Source organism: Mus musculus, chromosome 12 (genome assembly GCF_000001635.26).
Source record: "Mus musculus strain C57BL/6J chromosome 12, GRCm38.p6 C57BL/6J".
Classification (NCBI taxonomy): domain Eukaryota; kingdom Metazoa; phylum Chordata; class Mammalia; order Rodentia; family Muridae; genus Mus; species Mus musculus.
The window spans coordinates 79,752,410-79,778,053 of NC_000078.6; the positions used below are offsets into that span (position 1 = coordinate 79,752,410).

Consider the following 25,644-nt stretch of genomic DNA (forward strand, 5'->3'; position numbering starts at 1 on the left):
CATTGCCCCAGTGAGCTGCTGGGAACAGAGGTCTGGCGGCTACTTTGGCCTCAGCTCTCCAACACAGAACATCCAAGCATCAATGGGAAACAGCAAGATCTGTCAGCACTGCCCTTTCGTCGGGGGTCTTTGAGGGCCACATTCTCCACGGCCATCTGTTCCCTTTCACCTCTCTGGACAATGTCGCTTTTTTTTCAAGCCAGCAACTCTCCCTCTTTATCCAGTCCCCTCCCACCTCCCTTTCTTCACTCCTGATTTCTCCTCTCTCCCATCCCTGTCCTTCCTCGCACTATGAAAGTAGTGTCCCCTTGGGTGACACCTCCACCCCCAGAGCAGCTTGTAACTACTGTGGGGTTTTGACTTTTTATTGAAAAATCCCTTTGGAATTGAGAGCTTCTACTTTTAAAGTTTATGATTGTGGTTGGGGTACTCTTTTGAAAAGGACGGCGGGGAGGGGAGGGTAGAAAACTTCTCAGTCCTGAAGAAAAATACAGAATAATGAATTTAGATTCCCTTTGGCAGGCACTTGCCTCTTGAAAGAATCCCTGCTTAGTGATTAGTTTAATGGAAGTGCTATGTCCCTGAGGTCTTTCTGCCATTTGTCTTATTATTGTTTTGTCCTACCTGCCATGTTATTACACTGTTGTTTGTTTTTATGTGTAGCCGTGTGTATGTGTTTGTTTGATTGACTATTTGTTTGTAGCGATCAAAGGACACCTTGCAGAAGTTGGTTGTCTGCCTCTACCATGGGGGTCCCAGGGATCGAATTCAGGTCATTAGGTTTGGGCACAAGCCTGGTCAGCTACCCACCGAGTCATCACACTGTCCCTGTTGTGCTGTTTTTAATTTCGAGTTAGAGGTGCTGTGGAGCCTTTCATCTTGAACAGAGCCATAGGCAGCTACAGGAGTTCCTAGGTGCAGTTATCCCTGGGAGGCCCCTAGGTGAAGCAGCAACCCTGGTTACAGGGGAGATGCAAAGGGGTATTTGATCTAGTCCTGGCCAGGGGCTGTGTGCAATGTGACTCTCCTAAGGAATACTAGTAGCCTTTTATGTGAAACAATCATTAACACATGAGATTTTTGTTTGCACCATTGCTGTTTCATAAACATGATAAGCCTATGGTAATAATCATGGAAACTTTATGGAAATCTTTGCTTAAGAGTCTGTAATGGGTTAGGCCATGGTGGCACACACCTTTAATCCTAGAGCTCCACTCGGGAGGCAGAGGTAGGTGGACTCCAGGTATAGCCCCGCCTGGGCTACCAAGTGAGTACCAGGACAGTCAGTGCTACACAGAGAAACCCTGCCTCAAAACAAAGAGGCTGTAATGATTCACTGTTAGAATTGAACTCAGAGATAGGAAGTATGGAGGCCCAAGGTCCCAGCCTTACCGCCTGGCAGAGCTGAGCATAAGGCTGACACATGGGCCCGGCAGCCAGACAGCAGGGATTTGAATCCTGGCCCTACCACTTGATAGCTATAGAAGTAAGGATAAAGCTGCCTCCTCTCCGATGGAGGAGCAATGGTAACAACTACTTCATATTGCTGGCAGCATGGCGAAGGGCTCCTAACTTGTACAACAGTTTCTGGTCCACACAGATGCTTGTGTTAGCCATGAGTATCAGCCATCTTCTTATCCCCAAAAACAGGATGGGTTGAAAATAAACCAGCTAAGCTTTCAAGATGTTTTTTTTTGGGGGGGGGGGGGAGTTGGGAGGGGGCAGGTCAGTGTTGGGCGATCATGCTACAGGAGTTGGTTTTCTTCCTCTATCGTGTGGGTTCTGAACTCAGGTTGTCAGTTTTGGTGGCAAGTGCCCTTACCGAAAGTAGCCCCAGGCTGGCTTTGTCCAGGGCTCTTAACTCTATCACTCGTGCCTTCTGCAGTTTTTCATTGTAGAGTTAATGCTAATGAAAATATACCAGGAAATTAGCAATGGAAATTGAAATGACCAACACAGCACCTCTACTTAGAGATGCCATAAAATACAGGCATGTCTGAAAACATAAAGAGATACATAATCACGTATCTGTGGCAAAGAAATCCAGATGTGTAGATTATGATCATAGAAAGACACTCGACCAGTTTTAACAGCTGGGGATATTTTACATATTTTACATAGCCGAAGAAAACCTGCAGGTTTGTTTTTCTTTGTTGTCAGTTTCTTGACTGGATTTCCCAACAACAGAGAGAGAATTTCATTAGAATATCTTTTCTAGAAAGGCACCGAGAACTCTAAATGAAAAACTACATATTACAATTTGTTGAGGAAGAAGAGGATATCTGGAAAAATGGCGTGGGCTGAGGCTTGGTTACTTTTCCCTCCCAGAAGGAAATAATGAAAGGAGAAATAATGAGTTAGACCGTGGGGCTCACATCCTGGTTGTGCCACTTGCCAAGTGGCCTTGGGCAAATAACTCTCTTGGCAGCTCAGCTTCCTCCCTTAGAAAATTGGTGTGATGGTGGTACCTCCCTCACGGAGACAATATAAGTCGAGGTGTTTAGCCCAGCACCCGGAACACACTCATTATCCTAAAATGTTACCTCATAAGTCTTTACTGTTATGTCAACTGATGTCTGAGATGCGGGACACATTACACAGGTTGGTGGTCTTGATTGCTCTCCTGACTCTGGTCATTTTTGGAAAACCCGTAGTTCTATCCCATTTCTGGATAAACAGTGGCTGTGAGGAAGACGGAAATTGCTTTGCTTAAGAATTCATATTTTGCAGATGTATCCTGACTGCCTACTACCCACTGAAACCAGTTCCCCCAGTTAAAAAGACTCTGCTGGTATCAGCTTCTCTCCCTTGTCAGTTTCCTCTCTGCCATGAGGTCGCTTTCTAAAACTACTTGACTAACCCTCAAAGATCTGGATGCCTCTAGGGAAGTAGAGAATGTTGAAGCAAGATTACCTCATTGTCTAAAAGTACCTTCAGCCCTTAGACCTATGCACTTGGACACACACAAACACACACACACACACACACACACACACACACACACACACACACACACACACACGGAGGCTGGTTATCTACACATTGTTGGGACCGTACAATATACCATCTAGTGTTCACTGTGAATGTGGTACATAGAAGAGCTTTCCTCTCTTCTATGCCCCTAATTTGTTGTGAGCCTTGTGTTGGGGTGTTGGGGGACATCTATTCCTCCCATGTATGCACAACCCTCCAAAAGGGAAGTCTGGCAGCTTCTCCTAACCTTGGTTCAAGGAGACCATGTTACATATGTCAAACAAAGGTAGGCCACTCTGAGGGAGCACTCGAAAGGCTCTGGCAAGGCCACTGGGAGGCCTTCATGGACCGGAGCTCCTCACAGATCCACATCTACTCCTCTCCCCTGCTCAGTGCCTTTAGGGGCACAGACTTGTGTGCCGCCCACATTCCATTCTCTCCATACAAGAGTGTATACTGATTCCTATCAGTCATTCTGCTTCCCAGAGGGGCAATTGAGATGGGTGGGAGGAAAGCATAACAATAAATCCTCACATTCATGCTAGGTGATAATTAAAAGCATTCTCCACCGCTGTTTGCTTGCTCTTAGATGCCAGAAGGAAGGCAGCTGGGCCAGCAGAGAGGCCTGAACTCAGGCCTCAACAATGGCTGCAGCAAGGTGGGCTACAGTGGCTAAGTCTCTCCCTCTCCCTCTCCCTCTCCCTCTCCCTCTCCCTCTCCCTCTCCCTCTCCTTCTTCCTCTCCCTCTCCCTTTCTCCCTCTCCCTCTCCCTCTCCCTTTCTCCCTCATTCCCTCCCTCATTCCCTCCCTCCATCTTTCCCTCCCTCATTCCCTCCCTCCATCTCTTCATTTATCAGCTATACGTACAACCCCAGAGTTAGAGACACCTGAGGATGTCTGTCTCCTGTCCCTTTTACTTATCCTGACTCCCTGAGTGTTCCTTAGTCAGTGACAGCAAGAGCTGGACCTCTTGGATGCTGAACCACTTTAGTGCCTTGAAGAACTTCAGGCCAAGGAGCATAACAGAGGAAGGCGCCTTAATGAGAGTCCCTAAATGACGGACCTGGCCCATTCTAGCCCTGACCTGTTTTATGCCACAAACTGTCAGCTGTCCCTCCTCCACCCTCTCTGGATGTTTTGGGTGGCGCCTCTGACAGCAGCTCCAGACAGATGAGTTATGGCCACTCTGAAAAAGCACTCACATCTCTCTTCCCCTTGGGAGCTAGGACGAGGATAAAGTCAGCAGACAACATTTTTAAACACTGGGCCAAAGGGCATTCTGCAGAGCTGTGTCTCCAAGATGAAAAGGATACAGAGCCTGTGTCACAAGACACTGAAGATTTCCCAATGCAAACGCACCTGGGCCATTGCAAACAGAAATGCAAACTCCTGCTACGTGTTTGTGCTAGGGGGCTGGGGGTGAAGGCGGGGGGACGACAGTGCCAGTAGAAGTTCTGGTGTCTTAGATTTGGGGTTTGAATCCTGGAACTCCATATTCAACACCTTAAAGGGTTAATCAGGTGATTCTGATGTGAGAAACATTTGACCCAACCCCATGTCCTGCTATTGTGAGTGGCCCAGTCCATCTCTCACAATTAACTTACATTTTTACACAGGACATTCTAAGAAAACTACAGTGAGCTTGTGTGTCATCTCCTAGCTGTTGACATTCTGCCTCACCTGCTTCTGGCTTACTGTCATTATCCACCTAGTTTGTGATATCATGACGTTGTTACTGTCTTTGTGGCACCATTTAACAGCACGTTGTAGATGTCATAGTCTTCCATCCCCTGAGACTTTCATTTGTCTCCCAAGAACAACAATTTCTCTTATACAGCCAGCCATACTACATTTATTCTTTCACCCAGGAAATTAATATTGATACAACACTGTAATGTAATATAAGGGCAATATTTAAGCTTTGCCAGGTGTCCCAGTAATGTTGCTGTGGCAGGCCTTCTAGAGTTCAGTCCAGGATTAGACACTGTGTTTAGCTGAAGTGTCGCTGAAGATCTTTTGGTCACTGGTTTCACAGAAACATTTTTCTTCAAGAACATACTTCCTGATAAATCCTCTCTCTCTCTCTCTCTCTCTCTCTCTTTTGCCTCTTGGCCTTGCCTCTTGCAGAGCCAGTGAGCTGATGCAGGTATGAAGTAGGAACTGCTCACGTAGGTCTAAACTAAACGTAGTAGGTTTCAACTAAACGTGAAGGGACTGGCTACCAGACCTGGGATTTCCATTTCTTTGTGAGCTGAGTTCCCAAAGTCAAAGCATAGCTGTCAGAGAGTCCCCTTGCTTTTCAGCTGAGTGGGTTATCACATGGCTCTCTCATTATCCAAACTAAGGCCTGAAACATGTACAGCTTCTATATATTTCCTGCGTCTTAAGTCTTCCTAGGAAGAGTAACTGATAAAGGATATGCCTTTTTTTTTTTTAACCTTTTCCAGCTCTCTTCAAAGGCAGTTGTCTGGATGTCCATGTCTGAGGAATTTCTCTCACCCCAGCAGTCAGGGTTCCAACCAACCTGATGTCAGACTAGACAGCTGTGTTCCTTCTCCATTAGCCCGTGTTTCCCGAAACAAACATCAGATGGCCAAAACCTAAGATGATGACCATGCATAATACAGATTTACTGAGACTGCAACTCTGGCATCCTCCGGCCGCCTCAGATACCATGATGAGAGCAGGAAAACAAAATTCAGACCAGGACAGCTGTTAAGTGCAATGTGAAAAATCCATAGCAAGAGGATAGAAATACATCTGGGGACAAGGGACATCTCATGTAAACATCCTGGCTTATTTTAAATGAGCATGGATTTTTTTTTTTAATGTGCTTCAGGTTTCTTTAAATAGTTCAGTTTTTGCTTTTTTTTTTTTTTTTTTTTTTTGCTAGTATGTGTGTGTGTGTGTGTGTGTGTGTATTTCCATTCCCATTCGTGTGCATGAATTCACTCTAATAAGGGAATTCATTATTAATTAGAGATTCTCCTCAGGGCTGGAAAGATGGTTCAGCAGATAAGAACACTTGCTGTGCAGGCATGAGGGCCTGAATTCAGATCTCCACCATCCACATAAAAACCCAGGCATGGCCACACCTGCCTGTAACATGGCACTACAGTGGGTCCCTAGGGCTCACAGCTTAACTCCAGATTCAATGTAAAATTCCAGCCTCTGTGGAAAAGCAGGACACCTAATGTCACCCTCTGGCTCACCCACACACTGCATGGATATGCACACCTGCACACACAACTTCTTCTCACAGGTTGAGAGACTTAGTTTCAGGTCATCCTTCAGGACTGTCCCCCTCCAATAGAAAGTACCAGGGAGAAAGCAGTACTCCTGGCTCAGGGGCTCCAGTGATCTCCTGGGTGGTGTTGCCAGCTGAACCCATGAGAGGAGATTGCTTCTTTCTACTCAGACACTGGGACTATTCCTGCTATTTTTTTTTCCTTAGCTATATTTAAAGATATTGACGCATGTCACTGCAAGCACAGCCCAGAAGAAGCCCTACATAGTTGGGATAGTTTGGTTGCCAAATGGGACAGTGTTCAGATTGACCTTTTCTAAGAGGGAGCCTCCTCACCCTGATTCCAGACAGTTTCTCCATGGTAACCCTCTTAGATGACACCTGCATTCACCCAGGACAGTCCCAAGTCATCGCTGCTGTCCCCTTATGACTCAAATGAGCCCATCTCTATCTCACAAGTATCCCGACTGGATAATAACTTACACGACCATTCCAAGACTCTGGGAAAGTCTAAGTATTCTCTCCCCATACAAAAATCAGCGGGGCTGTTTGAATGATTTGTGCTGGTGCATACCAGGCTTTATCCTAGTGGTGAGCTCACCCCGCCTCTGCTCCACCTGCTGCTAGGGGAGGTTAATCCACCTCTAAATCTTGCATTCCAAAGGTGCTGATTACTCTACCATAGCAGATGGCTTCTGCTTCCCTTTGCTCAGTCTCCCCAGGAATGAGTGTTACTGGGGCTTGAGTCGGGCTGAGCATGTGATATGAGCAAACACTGGACAGCAATCCATCCCCCTTCTCTTCTAGCTGAGAGAGCCCAGAGACGACAATTTCTCCATGACCTAAGCAAAGTGGCCTGGTCCGCTAGCAGGTCACTGGGCTGTGAGCAGATGGTATTGGGTGAGACAGTTGTTACATGGCTTTATGCCTCAGATCCTTTCCTTGTAAATCTGAAAGACTAATAGCTTCCAAGTATTTTGAGAATCTTGTAACTCAGAAGGTTATAAATAACATAAGCTATTTCTTTCTCATCTAAAATGGCAGTCCAGTATGGTTGCTTAATAGTTAGCGTGTGGTTCCTGGGCCAGTCTGTACAGCTGATGGTGTTTTTCCAGTACTCTATTTATAGAGCTAGGTCAGAAATGTCACTTCCGTTGGAACTTGACCTACAGACGATTGTCAGTTCTAGAGACCCAAGGAAGCAGAGAGCACACTAAATACAGCTGGTTCACAGGTTCAGTTAGCGAACTGCAAGCCCCCCAAGGAAATTGTGTTGGAGAATAGATGTTTGAGCCTTCCCAATCTCTCTGTTTGATATGTTGGCCCTGTGGCTCCATGGAACTCGAAGGTCACCTTGAATCTTCGTTTTTTAAAACTCCTGTTCCGGGCAGTGTCCCGTTCATCTTCAACTGCGGCTGTCTTTCTACATCAGACACAGTGAAGATTCTTGAGACCCAGCTAGGCAGTGTTGACTATGTGGAAAGCTGGGGGGGGGGGGGATCTGAATGTTTCCCCTACTTCATCTTTCTACTGGGGTAACCCAGATTCTCCGCGCATTTCCCTAGATCAAATGGGTGAGCCCATGGAAAATGTCTGCCACAGGTCAGTGGCTCCCTGGCCTGGTCTGGTACAGGAGAATTGGAATCAAATGGATGGTGATCCCCATCTGGTCCCAGTCAACCACTCAGACTCTGGAGTTTAAAAGCTTTGTTGATTGGGAATTGTGTTTGCTAGAAGTTGGTCCTCGTGGGTTGTAGTAGGTAGAACAGACAAAGAAAAAGGCCTGGTCTGGGGAGAAACCTGTTGTCGGCAAAGGGGCCGCACACTTGCACTGTCTTTAGGTATGTATACATGGTTGCTGAGCAGGGCCTGGCAGTTAAAGGCAGTATGGAAGCACTGTGCACTCAGGCTTCCTAGAAAAGACAAGGTCCCAAATAAGAAGCCAATTTTTTTGCTGTCAAAATATCATAGACTCTGGATTTTTTTTTGTTTGTTTATTGTTTATTGGTTTTGGGTTTTGTTTTGTTTTGTCTTTGTTTTTGTTTGTAAGTATACCCAAGGACATTTGAAGTCACTTTGAACAACTCCTTCTGACCATGGGTGAAGCTACTGAGGATTGGGGAAAGTCAGCCCTGTGGCTCACTCCTGGGTGCTTTGTTATGGCTGCTCCTTCTCCCAAGTGTTCCTGTTGAAAGCCTGCAGCTAAACCAGGAGTAGAACCACAGGCCAGACCATCAGGCCTGCCATAAAAAGTTCCCATGGTAACCCACCATCCTTCCCTACACTCATTTCAGTCCTGAAAACCCTGAGTATTGTCGTTTGTAACTTCCTACTTCTTATCCCAGGAACTTACTTTTTACCCAACTGGACAAGAAGAACCAAGTATTCCAAACATTCACTCCTTTAAGCCCTTCCCCTTCCCTTCCGTTCCTATTCTGGAAGTCACCACTTTGTTAGTTTGGTTTTAGGGGGTTGTTTTTTGTTTGTTTGTTTTGGGGGTGGGGGTTTTCCACTTATTTTTAAACATGCATAAGTCTATTCACTTAAAATTGAGTCCTCTGCCACAGAGCAAACATGCTTCTGCTATTCACTAGCAACAGTCTAACCTCTCAGAAATGTTTGGCAGAGAAGTCATAAATTTAAATGTTTTCAGAAAAGAAACTTTTTCATTACAGCACACACACACACACACACACACACACATAAACACACAGGCCCTTCCTAAATACTGACTGACACAGAGTGGTACCAGCTGCCCATCACCTTCTAGAAACCAGGCTCCCTAACAACTTGGCTATCCTCCTCTAGCCCTGAAATCATGAGATCTACATCCTGTGTGTACAGAGCAGAGAGACCATGGGAGAAATGTGTTTTCCTATCCAACTCCCACCAGAGGCTGGGAACTGGCTCCAAAAGATAGCAGTTCTGGGAGAAGTTTTAGAAGCTCCGTCCAGATCCTCACCGAGTCATTCCTAAGCTTTGCTATCTCTGATAACGATTAGAATGGAAAAGAAAGAAAGAAAGAAAGAAAGAAAGAAAGAAAGGAAGGAAGGAAGGAAGGAAGGAAGGAAGGAAGGAAGGAAGGAAGGAAGGAAGGAAGGAAGGAAGAAAGAAAGAAAGGGAGAGAGCTGCGATTAAACATCTTTTCCCCCTCACCTTTCATCTTCTGTGTTTGTATCTTTGTTCCTGCTATTTATCCTTAGCCATATCAAGTATCTCCATCTAGGGTCACCAAGAACCTTTGGTTGCCTGGAGGCAAGAATTATTATTCGAATTTTACAGATGGGTAAGCAATCACAGAAGGAGACTAGCAAGCTTTAACTCACCTAGCCAAGTCTCTGACAGAGTGGGGCATAAGGATTCCCACAGTCTTTTGAGAGAGCCTCACTTCAGTGTGAATGAACTAGGCTGTTCTGGGGACCTTGCAGACTCTAGCCTGTGAGGATGGGGAAAAAAAAAAAGGAAAAAAACAACCCAATCATGAAAATATTTTCAAGTCCCAGTTCATGTCTTTGACTTATTTTTTTATTTGTATCGGAATCCACCAAATGCCAGACAATGAAGTCATACAGCCTTGGCAGGTCTAAATATCACAGTTGTTCAAAAATGGGAGGAAGGGAGAGTGCCCCAGTTTTCAGAACTTCCGCTGAAAATGAACACAGAGAAGACCTACTTATCAGTTTCCTAACCAATGAGGTCACTGGGCAGGAAATCACCTTTTATAAAGAGTCAGTAAGCAGACTCTCCCTGCTTTGAATTTTGCATAAACAGCATTAGTGAGCACTTATTCCAGCCCTCTCATGGGAATGCTAGAAACTGCAAAGACAGAAAGGACCACTAAGTTCTCCTGTAGGAAACAAGACCATGAATGTATAGTAACTGACAGCCTCCCTGTTGACCCCTCTCAAGTCATCTACCACCAGAGCCACCTCCAGTTCTTCTCTTGTGTTTGAAGCTGCGTGAAGTGACCTATCTTTCCTCTCCTAACCTGAGTTTAAGCCTCTAGCTTAAAGGTCAGCTGTAGGCCACCTGACTTGTGTGAATGCAGCTGCTAGGCCAGTTGAGCAAAGTTAAATAACTTGCCAAGCCAGGGCATGCATGTGCTGCCTTCGTTGAGACCTCTTGCCCTGTGTTATCACTGAACATCAGAACAAAGGAAGCTGACTGTGGAGTCTGAGTGACAAGCATTTTCATAGGAGTGATAAGATAACTTGTCAGGACCGTTCCTGAAATGGGCCTTTGGGCAATCCAAGACCCTTCTCAGCCCCTGTGCACAGGAGAATAACAAGATATTTGATCTTCAAGACCTGATGAGCCCAGAGAAGGCTAATCGAAGTAGGGGTTAGCAGCCTAGTTTTGAAACCTAGCTCTGCCGTTAATCAATCTACGTGACTTTAAGGAACTGCCTTCATCTCTCATAGCTTAAGTCTGTCAGTAGAACTGATAGTGTTGCTATCTCATAGGCTCAAAAAATGTGTACTGAGATATGAAATTCAAACAATGTAAGGTGCCTCTATTTGAGGGGTTTACATAGTGCCTAGTATATAGTAAAATTGGAAGCATTGTCTTCATCATTAGTAACTTTAAAGGCCTTGCTGGGGTTATTCTTACACTGGCCTGATGCTTGCAAGTGTGTCTGGAACACGTCTCCTCAAGGTCACTCACTCAGAGTTTTCCCTGGAAGCTTTTCTCTGTCATTTGCCCTTGCAGCCCTTGATTAGATCCCAAATATATCTGACCAAAGAACAGCCAAGTGTCTGCCACCCCTCCATCCCGCTCCCGTGGGCCTCGTGGTATAGAGTTTTTCATTTTGCTTTATTTTTGTTGGTTTTATAACCATTTGCTTGTTTATTTACTTTTATGAAATGTTTAAAACAGTCACCCATGCCCTGAACGTGTCTCTGATCTCTAGAACCATCCTTTGCCTTCCTTTAGAACTAGGACACTCCACCAGTTTTATCACCACCAAAAAAAAAAAAAAGTTGTAAGTTCTTAACCAATTAGTAACTCCTAATTGTTCACATGTAGCCTTTTCTTGGCAAACTGTGAAGCACAGCTTCACTTAATCCGCTCACTTAGGAGATGTATAAACAGCTGGCTGCTACAGTTAGCTTGAAAAAATGCAAACCTATTAATTTTAGCTTAAGGTAGAATTAAGAATGTAAATATGCTGTTAAAACAAGTCTATAACATGGTTCAGCATGGGAATAACTTATTAGTCATTTAGTCAGTGTAAGCATCCTTGTGTTAAGTGATACAGGGCCTGCTGGCACAAACCGGGCATGCCTCTGGCTCATTTATAATGTGTATTATACAAAAATCACACAAATAATATGCCACAATAGAAAATGGAGGTAAGTGAGAGGATTTTAAAAGGTATTTTGTAACTTTAGAGGAGGAAGGCAATAGTTATTTATTGTGATGATAAGAGAATTTGGCATTTGAGAGGCAGCTCTGGACACAGGGTAGAGTTGAGACATGAGGTCATACCATACATTTTCTATGAGCACATAGAAAATCTTGATGGGCACGAAGCCCATCTGTTTAGCTGGGGGGGGGGGGGTTGGGAGGTGCATGCCTTCAATCCCAGCACTTGGAGGCAGAGGCAGGCAAATCACTGTGAGTTCAAGGCCAGCCTGGTGTACAGAACTGGTTCCTAGACAATGAGGTCTACACAAAGAAACCCTGTCTTAAAAAACAAATACAGACAAAACAAAACAGAACACCACCAACAACAACCCTTTAAAATGTAAATTGAGGGAAATTTTTTATGTGGTGCTATGGAATTGAACCCAGGGCCTCGTATGTGATAAGCAAGTACTCTTCCACTGAACAATAGCCTCAGACCAAGTCCTCAAAACATTGATTTTTGGCTTTTCTTTTTAAAAGAAAAAATCAAAAGAGGTACTGGAGTGGTGGCTCAGCAGTTAAGAACATTCACTATTCTTACAGAGGACCTAGGTTCCACTCTCAGCACCCACGTGGTGACTCACAGCTCCCCATAACTCCAGTTACAGGGGACCTGACACCCTCTTCTGGCCCCAGTGGGCACCAAGCACACACATGGTGCACATATATACATAAAAATAGTAGCTAAATTATGGAATCAACCTATATCTATAGCAGAGGAGTGGTTAAAGAAAATACGGTTTATAGAGACACGTGGAATTTTTTTCAGACATGAAGAGAAATAAAATTATATCATTTGCAGTAAAATGGATGCAATTGGAGATATTTGTATTAAGTAAATTGAGTCCCCCAAAGGCAAATATTATGTATTTTTCTTACTCATACTTCCTAGATTTTATATAGATCCATAAAATCTTACATGTACATATGGTGTGAATATGAAAAGGAAACAATAAATCAAAGGTGGCTAATAAGGAGGGAGAAGAAAGAAAGGAGAAAACAGAGAGATATGGGGGAATGTGTTCAAAATGTGCTATCTACTTGTAGGAAAATATCCTTCTGTAACGCAGTACCATGAACAAAGCATATATAGCACTGGAGGGGGGGGGGGATAGTGGAAGAGAGATGGAAAGGTTGTGTATCTCCAGGAAATTGGAAGTGAGTTCATCTCTAAGGTGAGAAAGACCTGGCCTCTTACTAACAATGAACATGCATTTCATAACCACCCAATGGCTTTTTAGCATTTGGTACTATTTGGAAAAAACGCTGGCTGTGCCCAGTTCCCTGGGGTCCACCCAGATGAAGAAGAGAGAGATGAAAGACAGAAAGGCTAAAGACGTGCTCTCTCTGAGGCAAAAGTCAACAGAGAAGGCCAGAAGAGTCTGTAGGAGTGGGGAGCTTTATCGCCTGCTGATTCGAGGTCAAGGCTGGTGAGAACTGAGAAGTGGAAAGGACACAGGAAGCTCAGAGAGGTAAAGTCGGAGGGAGGGGCAGGGGCGGAAGACAAAGACCACAGAATATACTGTTCAGGCGTTCACATCTTATCCTCCGGCATGGAGGACCCAAGAGGATTGGATCAGGAGGCGAGGTCATCAGATTCACATAGCCAGATTATTTATTTTCACCTTCCTCTGTTCATGTTTTGGGTTGTGTACACATGAGCCAGGGATACTTTAAATTTTACTCTTTTCTATTTGATGCTAAATTCTTTAAACCTCCTCAATGAAGTCCATGCTATTGATTTTCACCCAGTGCATTACCTAACTTTGGGGTTCCAGAACTGTTGTATTATCAAGGGGTGCATAGACCCTTGTCAGAGTCCTGTGCTGTGCATTACAGGATGTTCAGCAACAACACTGGCCTCTACCTTCTAGAGGCCTGTAGCCCTCTCACTTAGGCATTAGCCAACAAAATCACCCCTGGCTAAGACCCACTGAACATCATTTCTCTGCTGTGGTTTTTAGACCCAAGAACTTGTGGCTGGGTGGAGCTGGTTCTACCTTTAACTTTGTCTGTCCTGGGGAAGAGGACCACTTGCTACTTGACCGTGGTGAGTTGCAGATGAGATGATGCCGTGAGGAGGCTATGAATGATGCCTCCGTTTGTTTCAGTTCATTCAGTGAACGTCTATGTTCTCAGTCTCCTCATTGATAGGAGATGGCGTCTCAATGGGAGGCAAAGTGTTCCATGGGCCCCCTCAGGCCAACTTCCCTGCCATGGCCTGGAGTCAAAGAGGGCAAAGATTGAGGAGGAGCCCTCAGGCTGTGCCAGACTTGGATTAGAGAGAGCTGGACTCCCTGAAGCAGGGCTTGGCAGCTTGCCTTTAAAGAGAAAGGGGGTTGGAAGTAGGGATGCTTTCTCCTGGTCGTGTCAAAAGAGATCAGTGAGGCTTTGCAGCTATGAGATAGCGGTCCACGTGCAACTTGAAGTAAGCTAGGAATTCACATGAAGTCCAGTTCAGATCCTCCTTGCAGGAAAGTCTTAGAGGGTAAAGGAATGTTTCTCTTGAAATAGAGCAAGCTAAAGCGGACTGGATACGAAAGGCTGAGCTCTCCCAGATTCCCTTTTGGCTGTGGATGTTCACAAGGAGAGAGGGCAAAGGAATGTCATATATGCCATGAGATTAATAAGGAAAACTGAGTTACGTTGCATAGCAATCTAAACGAAGATCTGCCAGTTCAACTAAACCAAGACCGCTCATAAACAATAGAGGAGCGCTGTGCCCTTCTGCCAAGGATGGGAGAGGTGTGGTTCTTTTTGAGTAGTGGCTTTGTTGCCACACCATGCATCTTCTTGTTAATGTGTAACTGCCTTTGTTTGCCCATTGGGGATCACTTTCTGCTAAAGCTGAAGGACTCCATGCTGACTCTTATTTAGTCCCCAGTTCCTTAGTGTTGGCCTTCTCTAACTCATCTTTTGTTGTGATGGAGCCTTGAGTACCCTTCTGAGTAAGAATAATGACTGAGCTTAAGTCAAATGCCATGTAAGGCAGGACCTCTCTGCAAACTGGGTTTTGCTCTGTCTCCTTTCAGGCACTTCTGGATCCAGCTGTTTGGTAGCTGCACTAGGAAACACATGGGGTCACTGTGTGAACACCCGGCTGATTCTCCAGTACCTTGATTCAGAGAGAAGGCAGGTGAGTGAATGCTCTCCCAGAGTTCTTCAAGTGTAAAGGTAAGAGAAAAAGATGAACTGGAAATCAGAGCATCTGAAGGTGGTCGCCACCATATCTGTCCTGGGCAAGAACTGACTGACCGTAAGGAAAACTCTCTTGTCCTAAGAGCAACTAAAATAAAACAGGTGGGGGGGTGGGAGGTGGGGGTGGGGATTGAAGTGGGGGTAAGAGTGGAGAGGTAGGCTGCAGGGGGAGGGGAGTTGGCCATATCACAGGAAAACAGTTTGAGAGTGAGTCCTGCGGTTAGCATTTCCTCAACATCTGTGAATGACTGGGGACCACTCTTGGAGATGAGGGATTTAAATTCCTCATCTCCAAGTGATTATTCTGTTAGGTATGTGTTCAAGACTAGCTAATTTGTGAGCAAATTAAATAGTTGCCATACCTTTTCTTGCCGTGTGTGTGTGTGTGTGTGTGTGTGTGTGTGTGTGTGTGTGTGTGTGTGTGTGTGTGTGTTTTGAGACCTTAAGGTGGACACCTTCTACTTAGTGCTAAGCCCAGTGTGTAGCTTTCACGTTGCCACATACGCTAGGGGTTTTAAGAACTAAGTATCATCAGAGGATGCTCTGAAAGCATAATGACTTCCTCAGGTCCCCCTGTTTAGACTTCTGGCCTCAAGAGAGAATCCCTCTATTCAGAAAGTAATACTGTCCACCCCCTACTTAATCTTCTCTCCCAACTCCAGAGAAAGGAACCCTAGAGCCTGATCTTTTTAAAACTCACAAAGGTTGTATCTCCTGATGCCCTGCCTCACCTTTATCCCACTTTTTGACCAGACTGAGTTGGCATCGCTCAGGAAATCTGGCAAAGGGAAAGGATTGGGTGAATACCCTGATGTTTTGAGTGGAGAAGAATTCACATGCCAGATTTGCCAGCTAAATACACAGCAAATCCAGGTTAATGAAGAAGGGGGTGGGACTGGTGGGCCTTTCCAGGGGAGATGGGGCAGGATGGTATTGCTTTTACAGCAGGAGATAAATTGACTCTTGTAGCAAGGAGCCAGGGATCATCAAATACAGACATGGGCATTTATTTGCCTTTTCCAGACAACTTTATGGATGTCCTTGGTTACAGACCAGAGGATTCTTCTTGATTTTCTTGGGCTTGTGTAAACAACATTTCAGCCTGGACACTAGGTCAGCCCTGTTCCGAGAAGATAAAGCTGCTTATTCCATCCAAGGAAGCATTCTTGTGTTTTCAAGCCCTAGCATGCCTGTTACTCAGGGACACCTTTCCACTGTGGTTCCGGTATCCTGGTTCTGAGGCCAACACTTTTCTTGATGGAATACATCCAGACGATTTCTGGAGAACCTAATGACCATTGGTGTGTCCCTTAGATGGATGAGTGTCAGTGGAAAAGCAGTGTGTAGCTAGCTATCCGAAAAGCACTGAAAAGAGCAACATTCTTTGTGAATCGGTGTGGGCAGAGGTCTCTGTGACCACCAGGGCTGGCAGAGTAACAGTCCTCGTGAGGTCAGAAGGAAATCCAGTTAACATGACTTAGCTGGTGTTGGTTCAAACTACAAAAGTCTGACACCAAGCAGTTTATTTTAGACACATTTAAGTACAATAAAACTTTGGGAATAAGTTTCCTGGTAAAGGTTATCTCAATCCTGTGTGCAAGGTAAAGCTTAAGGCAGGACTACATCAAAAGTCTTTTTTGCAAAGCACACGTGACCTCTTCTATTGATTAAGGGCCTAGGATCCGGTGTGGTCTTGGTCGTATAGATAAGGTAGAGGTCAGCAGGCTATATAGTACTTGTGACATCCGTAAGGATGGATTCTATTGACTGAGAGACAAAGTTGAAGATAAAGTTCTAAGGAGGAAGAGTCTGGAATAAACAATCTAGGGGATTCGGGCGAGGCCTGGCCCTATAGATAGCAAAGGTCACCAGGTTATTAACTGTATATCCCCTCCTGGCCCTCTGGTATACAGAACAGGTATACATCCCTTCCACTAAAGAGACAAGCCTGTGTAGTTAACATTGCTGGTTTCCTTAGTGCTTATCTGTGAGTACAGGGACCTTTGTGTTCTCAATGTCAGTCTTGGTTCTTTCACTTCATGGACCCTACTTCTTGAAAACCCATAGTATCTCTGCCTTCGATTTGAGATGGCTTTCTTCCTGAAACATACTGATTCTGTGATCTTTCACATACAGCACCATGGAATCCAGGCATCCAGATTCTAGTTTTTCTAATTCTAGATAAAATTTATAAATAAATAAAGTTAAAACCATATTTTTTTGGTCTCTTTATAACACGTTCACCCATGTCTATTTTGTCAGAACCAACAGAAAGTACTTGACAGAACCAATGTTATTTTTTTGTATCTTTGGTGACTTGAGGATTTGGGTGGCTCTTGACTGTTAGGGTCAAACACAGGCCATTGATTACACGAAGAGCACAGGAACAAAGTGTGGATGGATCAGTGACCATCTATGAACTCATATCCCATTAGATGGGCCATTGGTATGATCTACAAAGGGAAATGTGTTGCCCTGGTTACTAATGAGTCAGCAACAAACTTGAATGCCTTCGAGTCTTCTTTTCAAACAATAACAAACAATTAATAAAAATATGACTGAACTACCAATCCAGACAAGATAACACACATTTTAATTTCTCAGAAGAAATATACTGTTAAATGTGTGACCTAATACCTAGGATTATAATACCTATAATAACGCATCTCGGTCTGATGACCTTATCTTGTCCGAGCAGATAGTGCGCCTAGTGATTCACTTGCTCTTTCCTGTGGTCTTAGTTCATGACAACACAGGGAAGCCATACGAAGATAAGACTTTTTGGTGATATGGGTAACAAAACAATCCTTTCAAGTTAGTCTAGAAATACCTTCTTATGGTGCTTCTCAGCAGGAGAGCACGTAGGGCCATTTCAGGATAGTCAGTACTTCTGAGACACCAACTCGAAGGCGGCAGGTATCGCTTGTGTGTCTTGGTTTGTGTTTTGCTTTCAATCTGCAAACAGAGACCACTCTACCAAGGGATCAAACTTATAGAATGAGGATTATGTTTTTATCCTGCCCCAGGGCTTCTGAATCTAAGGCCTAAGCTGGGATCATGGGGCCAGCAGGGATCAGGCCAAGCTGAGCAGCCTAGGAGTAAAGTGTAAAGTAAAGGAGGAAGCAGCCCCCCTTGGCTGATTATTTTCTTTTCTTTTCTTTTCTTTTCTTTTCTTTTCTTTTTTTTTTTTTTTTTTTTTTTTTTGATTATTTTCTTTACACCCAGGAAACGTTGTAAAATTATATAACTAAGAAAGAAATCTCCTTATCAGGGCACAAGCCAAGTTCAGCCTCTTGTTTATTCTGCTTCCGTGTTTGCAAAAACCTTCTTAAGAAGCTGTAATATGCTTTCTTTTGAGTTAATTCGGGGCTCTTTCTCACTTGGCTTTCATTTGCACCTTCCCTGTGCTGCTTCAGCCCTGCTGTAGTCGTTTCGCAGTATTTTTCTTCTAACTGAAGACATGGCTTTCGAGCAGAATGAAGGTGACCTCTACTAGGCTTTATGCTTATCCTTGACCTTTAAAAATCATCCAAAAATATGTGTGAGCTCATCCAAGTGCATGGCTTAGAGGTGCCAGGAGGAAGGAGGCATAGTTCTGAACCAGAGCACCTTCCAGTCAAGGAGGGGAGATTTCGTGCATGCACATGCATGCACTCATGGATAATCAACAGGGAAGCCAGAGTAAGGGATACTGAAGTGCCACCACAGGATGGTGTCTGGGTAACTCCTGCATGGATGGCTAAAACACTGTGAATCTAAAGAAAGGTGAAATCATCAGGGGCGTCCTAGAAAGCACTAGGAAAGGCTGGGGGGACCTGAGTACTTCCAGCCAGAAGTTCTCAAGCCTGGCTGCACTGCAGCTTCAGTACAAGATCCTTTATGAAATGCCCAATGCCAGAGCTCCATGCTGACTACTGACTAGCTAAGCAAAGCCTCTGCCTGGGGAAGGGGGAACAGGAGAGCACACATAAGCATCAGCACATAAGCATCAGCATCCGTTTCATGCTCACCCAGGTGATTTTAATGAACTAGCCAGGTTAAGAGCTCGCGCTTTAAATAAGGATAGGCAGAAAGGGAAGATGTCAGGATGGTGCCCAGCACAGAAAAACAGCTGGAAGGTGGTCACATGATGGTACAGGGTGGATTCTGCCTTATCACTGAGTAGAGGGTTCCTCTCAGCATTTGTCTGACAATTTTTTTTACTGAATCACCCCCTGTCTACTCATTATGGCAGAAGATACTAGAATCAAAGAATGAAGAAATGTAGCCGATCCCCTCTGATTGCTCAGTTTGCTTGGAAAGACAACCATGAAAATGGTATGTTCTATAAGAGTATCAATAATTAGTAAATGCAAAGTCGATAGAAGGCTCTGCCACTGGTAAAGGTTCTGGGAGGATTAAAGAGGCTGAAGAGTGGCTCAACAGTTAAGAGCACTGACTACTACTCTTCAAGAGGTCTTGAGTTCAATTCCCAGCAACCACATGGTGGTTCACAACCATCTGTAATGGGGTCTGATGCCCTTTCTGGTGTGTCTAAAGACAGCTACAGCATACTTATGTACATAAAATAAATAAACAAATCTTGAAAATTAAAATAAAAAGGAGGCAGCAATATACACAGTGACTTGGCCAAGACTAACATTTGAGAAGTTTTTGAAGCATCGGGTTCCCTGTGGTGACTCAGAAAGTTGGAGCGTAGGTGGCTGTGCTTGAAATGATGCAAAACCTGATGGAACCTTCAGAGTATTTTCCATCAAATCCTCATGAAGCCTGTTCCTACAAACCACATATGGCATTATATAAATTTTGAAGTGCCCAAGAAGGAGTAATGAAACAAATTAATCCTGGCTAAGCCTCACACCCTCTTGACGAAATAAATATTATGACTCTCCTATTTCAACAGATTGGGAGGAAGTAGTCATTTCATATAGGCAGTTTATTTGAATAGACTTTATAACGGTATTTTCATCTTCTGCTCGGGAGGCACCCTAAAGTTATTGAACACTTGAGGGATGAGCCCATATGTTGATAAGACCAATACTGTAGACTCAAGTCCCAATCCTGATTTGGATCTGTGGCTTTCCTCAGTGCCATAGGTTGTTGGCGGTCCTGGACTTGAGTAGCCAGTGTTTCCTTTCTGATGATGGAGTTTTCTCAGAATCCATTTTATACTTGTCAAAGGCCCAGTCTTTGTCACTGCGAAGACATAAGCCTTCATTGACACCCCCCTCCCCCACTTCCCTCTGGATTACAGTTGTATGGACACTTAGGTCTCTTCTTGTACTCACAAGCCCCAAATTAGGAGCTCAGTGAAGATGTAGCTTCAGAGCTGAGGACGTTGTGTGACATACATGTAAGGTCTTGGTTCTGATGGAAGGTGAAAAGGAAAGAGGTGGACAAATCCTTCTTAGTGTGCTAAGGTGACAGGAGGCAAGTCCCAGGCAATCGTCATAAAACAAATGATGAGAAGGAAACATTTTTTTTATTAATACATGAACCCAGCCTTGAGTTACTCTTCCCCATACTGAATGTCGCAGTTTAGTAGTTCCTTAGAGCCCCAGTAGTCAGCTAAAAAGTTCCACTTCAGATTACTACTGCGAGCAGACATCTGCATAGCAGTGTAATGGGACTATTGACCACAAAGACAGTTCAGAAGCAATTTGCTGGGATCTATGGAAGAACTGGAGCCAGTCTACTAGAATAACCAAGCCAGAGCCCTAAACATGGCCCATGTCACATGAGAGAGCCACCTTTAGGGGCAGGTGGCTTGAGTACTTGAGGGTACACAAAAGTCCTTAAGGTAGAATTGGCCACAATATGAGGTGTATGCCTGTGTTCACTCACAGACATTAAATGATGTTAGGTTGATGTAAGCCACAGTCAGACACAGTTTTGTGTCTCCTTGCTTTCAGATCTCTCTGAAGATTTCTGCTCCAGAGAGATCATACTTAGTTAAGCCTTAACACAAACATAAACTGTTCTCACAGACAGCTTCTAGGTAATCATACCATCTCGCTCGCTTTTCACCCCAGCACATCTGCTTGTCTGCTCTGTGTAGGTAAAGAGAGAGAGCAGGGGAGAAGTGGGGGGTGGGGAAGAGTGATCACAGATCACATATGCAAAAGAGAGTTTGGCCATGCGACTGGGTGGGAGGACCTTCTTTTAAGCAGAAATGTCTGTAGAAACAGCCAAGGGAACATGGAATTCCAGCCAAGTGCATTGCCTTGAGTATGAACGTTGCCTCCCTTTTCAGACTGCTCAAGTGTGAAATCTGAACTTTTGCCCATACTCCTCAATCAGAAATGCTCTTAAACAGGTATTGTACAGATTTGGAAAATGGTGGCTTTTAAAGACTTGGGCTTGCTTTCTTTTTCTTTCTTTCTTTCTTTCTTTCTTTCTTTCTTTCTTTCTTTCTTTCTTTCTTTCTTTCTTTCTTTCTTTCTTTCTTCAGACCACCAGGTAAGTAGGAAGGTAAGTAAGGAGGTAGGTAGGAGGGCAAGTAAGTAGATAAGGAAAAATCTGAGGAAATTCTACTTGAAAGGATGCTATGACCACGGTTATGTTGAGTTGGTGTCATAGAGCATATACACGGGTCTAATAGAGAAAAGGACAACACTGTTACCAAGTCAACAACCCCTATGACTATCTCCACACTTAAGAAATACACACACACCTGAAATGGTTCCTTGGAAAAAAGCCAGTGGCTAGGGGCTGGAGGGGTGGCTCAGTTGTTAAGAGCACTGTCTGCTCTTCCTGAGGATCCAAGTTTGGTTCCCAGCACCTGCATGGCAGCTTACAACAATCTGTATATCCAGTTACAAGGATCCAGCACCCTCTTCTGGCCTCTACAGTCACTGCATGAATGTGGAGCACAAACATACATTCAAGCAAAACACACATATATCATCATCATCATCATAATAATAATAATAATAATAACAACATTTTTATCAAGAAAAAATCAGTATGCCTGCTATCACCATTTCTTAATGGATCCCAGGAAAGGGAGCTGTCTCTTAAGGCCTTGGGCACATTCAGTTAAAAACACAGGTGCAGTTGGTGCCTGGCCCTTCCGTTGAAGGCCCTTTATTCTAACTTTCAGCTATGACAGATCATGGACTCCAAGAGTGGATCTTTCCTAGGAGATTCTGAGCACTTTAGAGACTTTAAAAGTCTAAATAAAAATGAAAGCTTTTTTTTTTTTTTGTCAAAGTAGAGTTGTAAAATTAGTTGTTACCACCATCTCAAAAAATAAAAAAACCCTGAAACACCGAAAAAGTGTAGGAAACATATGTGTGGATAAAGAATATATTTATTAGTGTGTTAAACCATATGCCCTTATTTTTGTAGCAGGCTTATTCCTGCTTACATGTCCTTCGTTCTCTCCTTGAGGATCCTGGTCTCCAGCCATCAGGAGCCTAGTGCTGGGTCTACGCAGAGTTCTGAAGGCTGGACCTAGGGAATATGCCTCTCTCTCCATCCCTCTCCAGCTCGGAGGAGTTTTATTTTTACATGCTATTGTCTGGTTCCAAGTCCCCTGGTGCAGTGACCCTCCCAGCTCTAACTTGCAAAGGAAAGGAGGCCAAATAGCCGGGTGAGATTTTTTTTTCCAGAGAAATCTAAGCAGTTACAGGAAGTAAAAGAGACACAGGGCTTTGGAACCAAACTGAAGACCCTGTTTGTCTAGCTTTAAAAAAAAAAATGCTTGCTTTCAGTTGGGAAGCAACATAGGAAAACAGCTATGCGCTTTCTTGGACAAGGCCCGTGGCCGAGTCAAGGACACTGACATGTTTGGCTCATTTGAGAATGAAGGTAGGGGAGGATGCGACATTCTTTAGTTATGGGTGAAGAAACCGTGGGGGAGGCAAAGGGAAAGAAGGCTTTCATATCTTCATCAACTATGAGTTGGTTGGCATTTGAATCTGCATTTCCACTAGAATGTGACAGTGTCTCATTTAAAATCCCTCCTGGTTTATCCAGTGTCCCTGACTACAGTGAGTCACTGAATAAGCTAAGGTGCCTGTAACCCAGGAGGCCCTGGGCCCTCTCCCCACTGATGGAGTTGCTTAAGGCATACCGGAGGAAGGGTCTGAAGCTTTTAGGAACCTGTTGGTGACTCTCGCAACAGCAACTCTTAGACTCATGCTCTCTTCTAACCTCCTAACTAACCTACAGTTGGGCAAGTCACTGGGGTTAAGTGATACACAGTCCTGAAGCTGGCAAGCAATGGGCTTGGAATTAGAATTCACTTCATCTCACTCCTGACATGTTGTCATTTTTCACTGTTCCTGATGAATCTCTAAGATAGATTCTGAGTTTCAAAAAAGTCCCCAAACACAGCCAAATTCTTAGGCTAATAGGTGATGTGCTATTTATATCTCCTATGACTTTCAGTAGTTCATTAAAAAAAAAAAAATTCTACAGAACTCTGCAAAAAAAGTATTCTTACAAACACCTTCCCACTCTACCTACATTGCAATGAGTTATAAAAGTCAGTCTTTGACCCTTGGGCCCAGAGAGGAGACTCGGAATCTTTTTCTTACTTAAACATCACAGTGGAGCGATTCCCCGTTGAGGATCTGTGCTCACAATCTCCTGTAACGTCAATTGTGCTCCCTGGAAGGACACTCTTCAGCCCCAGGCTTCCTGTTGCCTGCCTTCACAGGTTAAAGGCATTCAGTCCTTTTCCTGGACTTTTTTCTTGGTGCTTCCAATGTGGAAGATGCTTTGTGCTTATCTCATTTTTGAGTCTTACATGTTCCCTGCAAAAAGGCCTTACAGGGCAGGAGGCAGCAGAAAGCAGGAGGCATTCTGTGTAGGGGCCCATTTTCTGCCATGTCGGGCAGGACCTCATGCTTGGTCCCAGAGTTCCGGGCAGAACTGAAAGCGTCTTCTAGGAGGGGAAGAGTTAAGCCTGGGACAGAACCCCTAACGTTGCAGCCTTCAAGTCTGACTCTTTCAAATGCACGATTGCCAGTCATCACCACAATAGTCCTTCAACACAGGCATTAACATCCCCAGTCTTAGCAAGCAAAGCTGGGCTGGTAAGATAAAGAGGGATATTCAATGGTAACTCCAAAATGTAGACAGGTTTGTACCGCTCCGGAACCCAGGTAACATGTCATCTGAGGTTTAAGAGGTTTTGTTGGTGTTACTATCGTTACATTTTTAAGTGTGGGAATTAGATGAGGGACTGGAAAGTGACATTTGTCTCACAGTTAATGTCTCTTATTCTGATTCTCTCTTTCTCTGTCTGTACCCCCACAACACCCCCCCCCCATTCCCTCACTGCTTCATGCTTAGTTTTCCTGAAAGACAGCTGGATCTAGAATGTCATTTAACTTACCTTCAAAGAGTCACCACTCAGGAACAAGGACACGAAGGGATGATAGTCTGATGTTTTCTTCCCTTGTTCTGAGTGTTGTTTTGCTTTAAAAATACTCCCGACAGTGGCCGGTGAAGAAGTGCTCAGTTCTCTCTGGGTGTGTGACTCCAAACACCTTGTTGCACATGACACTGAAGCAGGCCCAGGTCATAGTACTACAGTCTGGGTGCTGTTGCCAGGGAGAATCTATACAGTGCACTTTCAGGCTACCTGGGCCTATGGTCTCTGCTGTTTCCCAGAAGGAGCTGTGGCTGAGAGTACAGAGTCGGGTACAGTGCTAATTTGCATTTCTCATCCTTCCTGAGGTCCCTGACTGGAGCACTGGGTAGAGTGAGGCTCTTCCAGCATCCAAACAGCTTACAAAGTTAGGAGCAGGGACTGGATGCAGACAAGGGAGTTACATGATGGGTGTGTGAGGGTAAATGGATATGTCTCTGGCATTCGATTCAAATTTCTGAAGTCTTATGTTACTGTAACATTTTATGATACGCTACACATTATCAAATGCATGATTGGTTGTCAGAAGCAATATAAGTCATTGGGCTTTCGTGATTTCTGCTGCTTCATCTAATTTGGAGTTTTCGGTTGACATACTCCTTTCTCCCCTCAGCCTTCTTCCCCTGTTGCCCCTCTCCCTGTCTCTAGCCTTCTCTAGAGCAGGCAATGGCTCTGACAACTGTCTTGGTTAAAATGCTTGAAACAGAGGCTTTTCATCTTTGGGTCTCCTTCTGGAAGTTTCCCTTCTGGGCTTGGCAGAGCTTTAGAGTCTTGGCATTTTGGACAAAGACTTTGTGTGCTTGAGTCTTGGACTCCTGCTTTATTGTTACCAAAGGGACTGTGATTTTGAGAACACCTTTGGTAGCCACGCTGTGGTGCCTGCGTCCCCATGCCTACTGTCTAAAGCTTCTTTTCAGAACTGGCAGTAAAGACCCTGGGTTGGAAAGTTGACGCAACCCTCCCCAACAGAGCTCTTCACTGCCCACTGGAAGCACAGATGAGATGCATCTTCACAGAGCTCATAAAACAGAACCGGGCGAGGTCCTGGGTGTAGTTGGGAGGGACCAGGAGCTGTCTACCCAAGGCCCCCACAGTCCTGGCTTTGGGGTTAGTTTCCTTTGTTATCCCAGCTATTTACTGGGTTTCTTTTGGGCCAGTTACTCTTCTAAGTTCTTTGTGGGCATTCTCTTGTTTCAACCTCGTAATAACTCTATGGGGTAGGCATTTCTAGGTATGATTTATAGGTGAATACACCGAGGTTTATAGAGCTTTAAATTTTCGCTCTAAATCGCATGGCTTCTGGCCCAGAATTTTTCTTCTCCTTTGTGCCATATCCAGTTATACATATGTGCTCCCTCATCTACACCTCTGGGTGTTTAACCTTCATCCTATATTATATCCCATGTTAATGTAAGGTTTTCATGCATACACTTGG

General features: G+C 44.5%; 1 protein-coding gene across 20 annotated transcripts in view; it reads left to right on the forward strand.

Moving 5' to 3' along the window:
• Positions 1 to 25,644, forward strand: part of Rad51b (RAD51 paralog B) — a 550,979-nt gene that overhangs the window by 455,128 nt on the left and 70,207 nt on the right. For 13 of the 20 annotated variants that reach the window (XR_003950009.1, XR_003950005.1, XR_003950007.1 and 10 more), the window contains 2 exons: positions 3,563 to 3,631; positions 14,662 to 14,765. Coding sequence is in view for 7 of the 20 variants with exons in the window: in XM_006515622.2 (XP_006515685.1) it covers positions 3,563 to 3,631; positions 14,662 to 14,765 (173 nt within the window). In the remaining 13 variants the exon portion in view is untranslated. The remainder of the gene's footprint in view (positions 1 to 3,562; positions 3,632 to 14,661; positions 14,766 to 25,644) is intronic. The other 7 variants (XR_003950014.1, XR_003950015.1, NM_009014.3 and 4 more) reach the window with 1 other exon arrangement.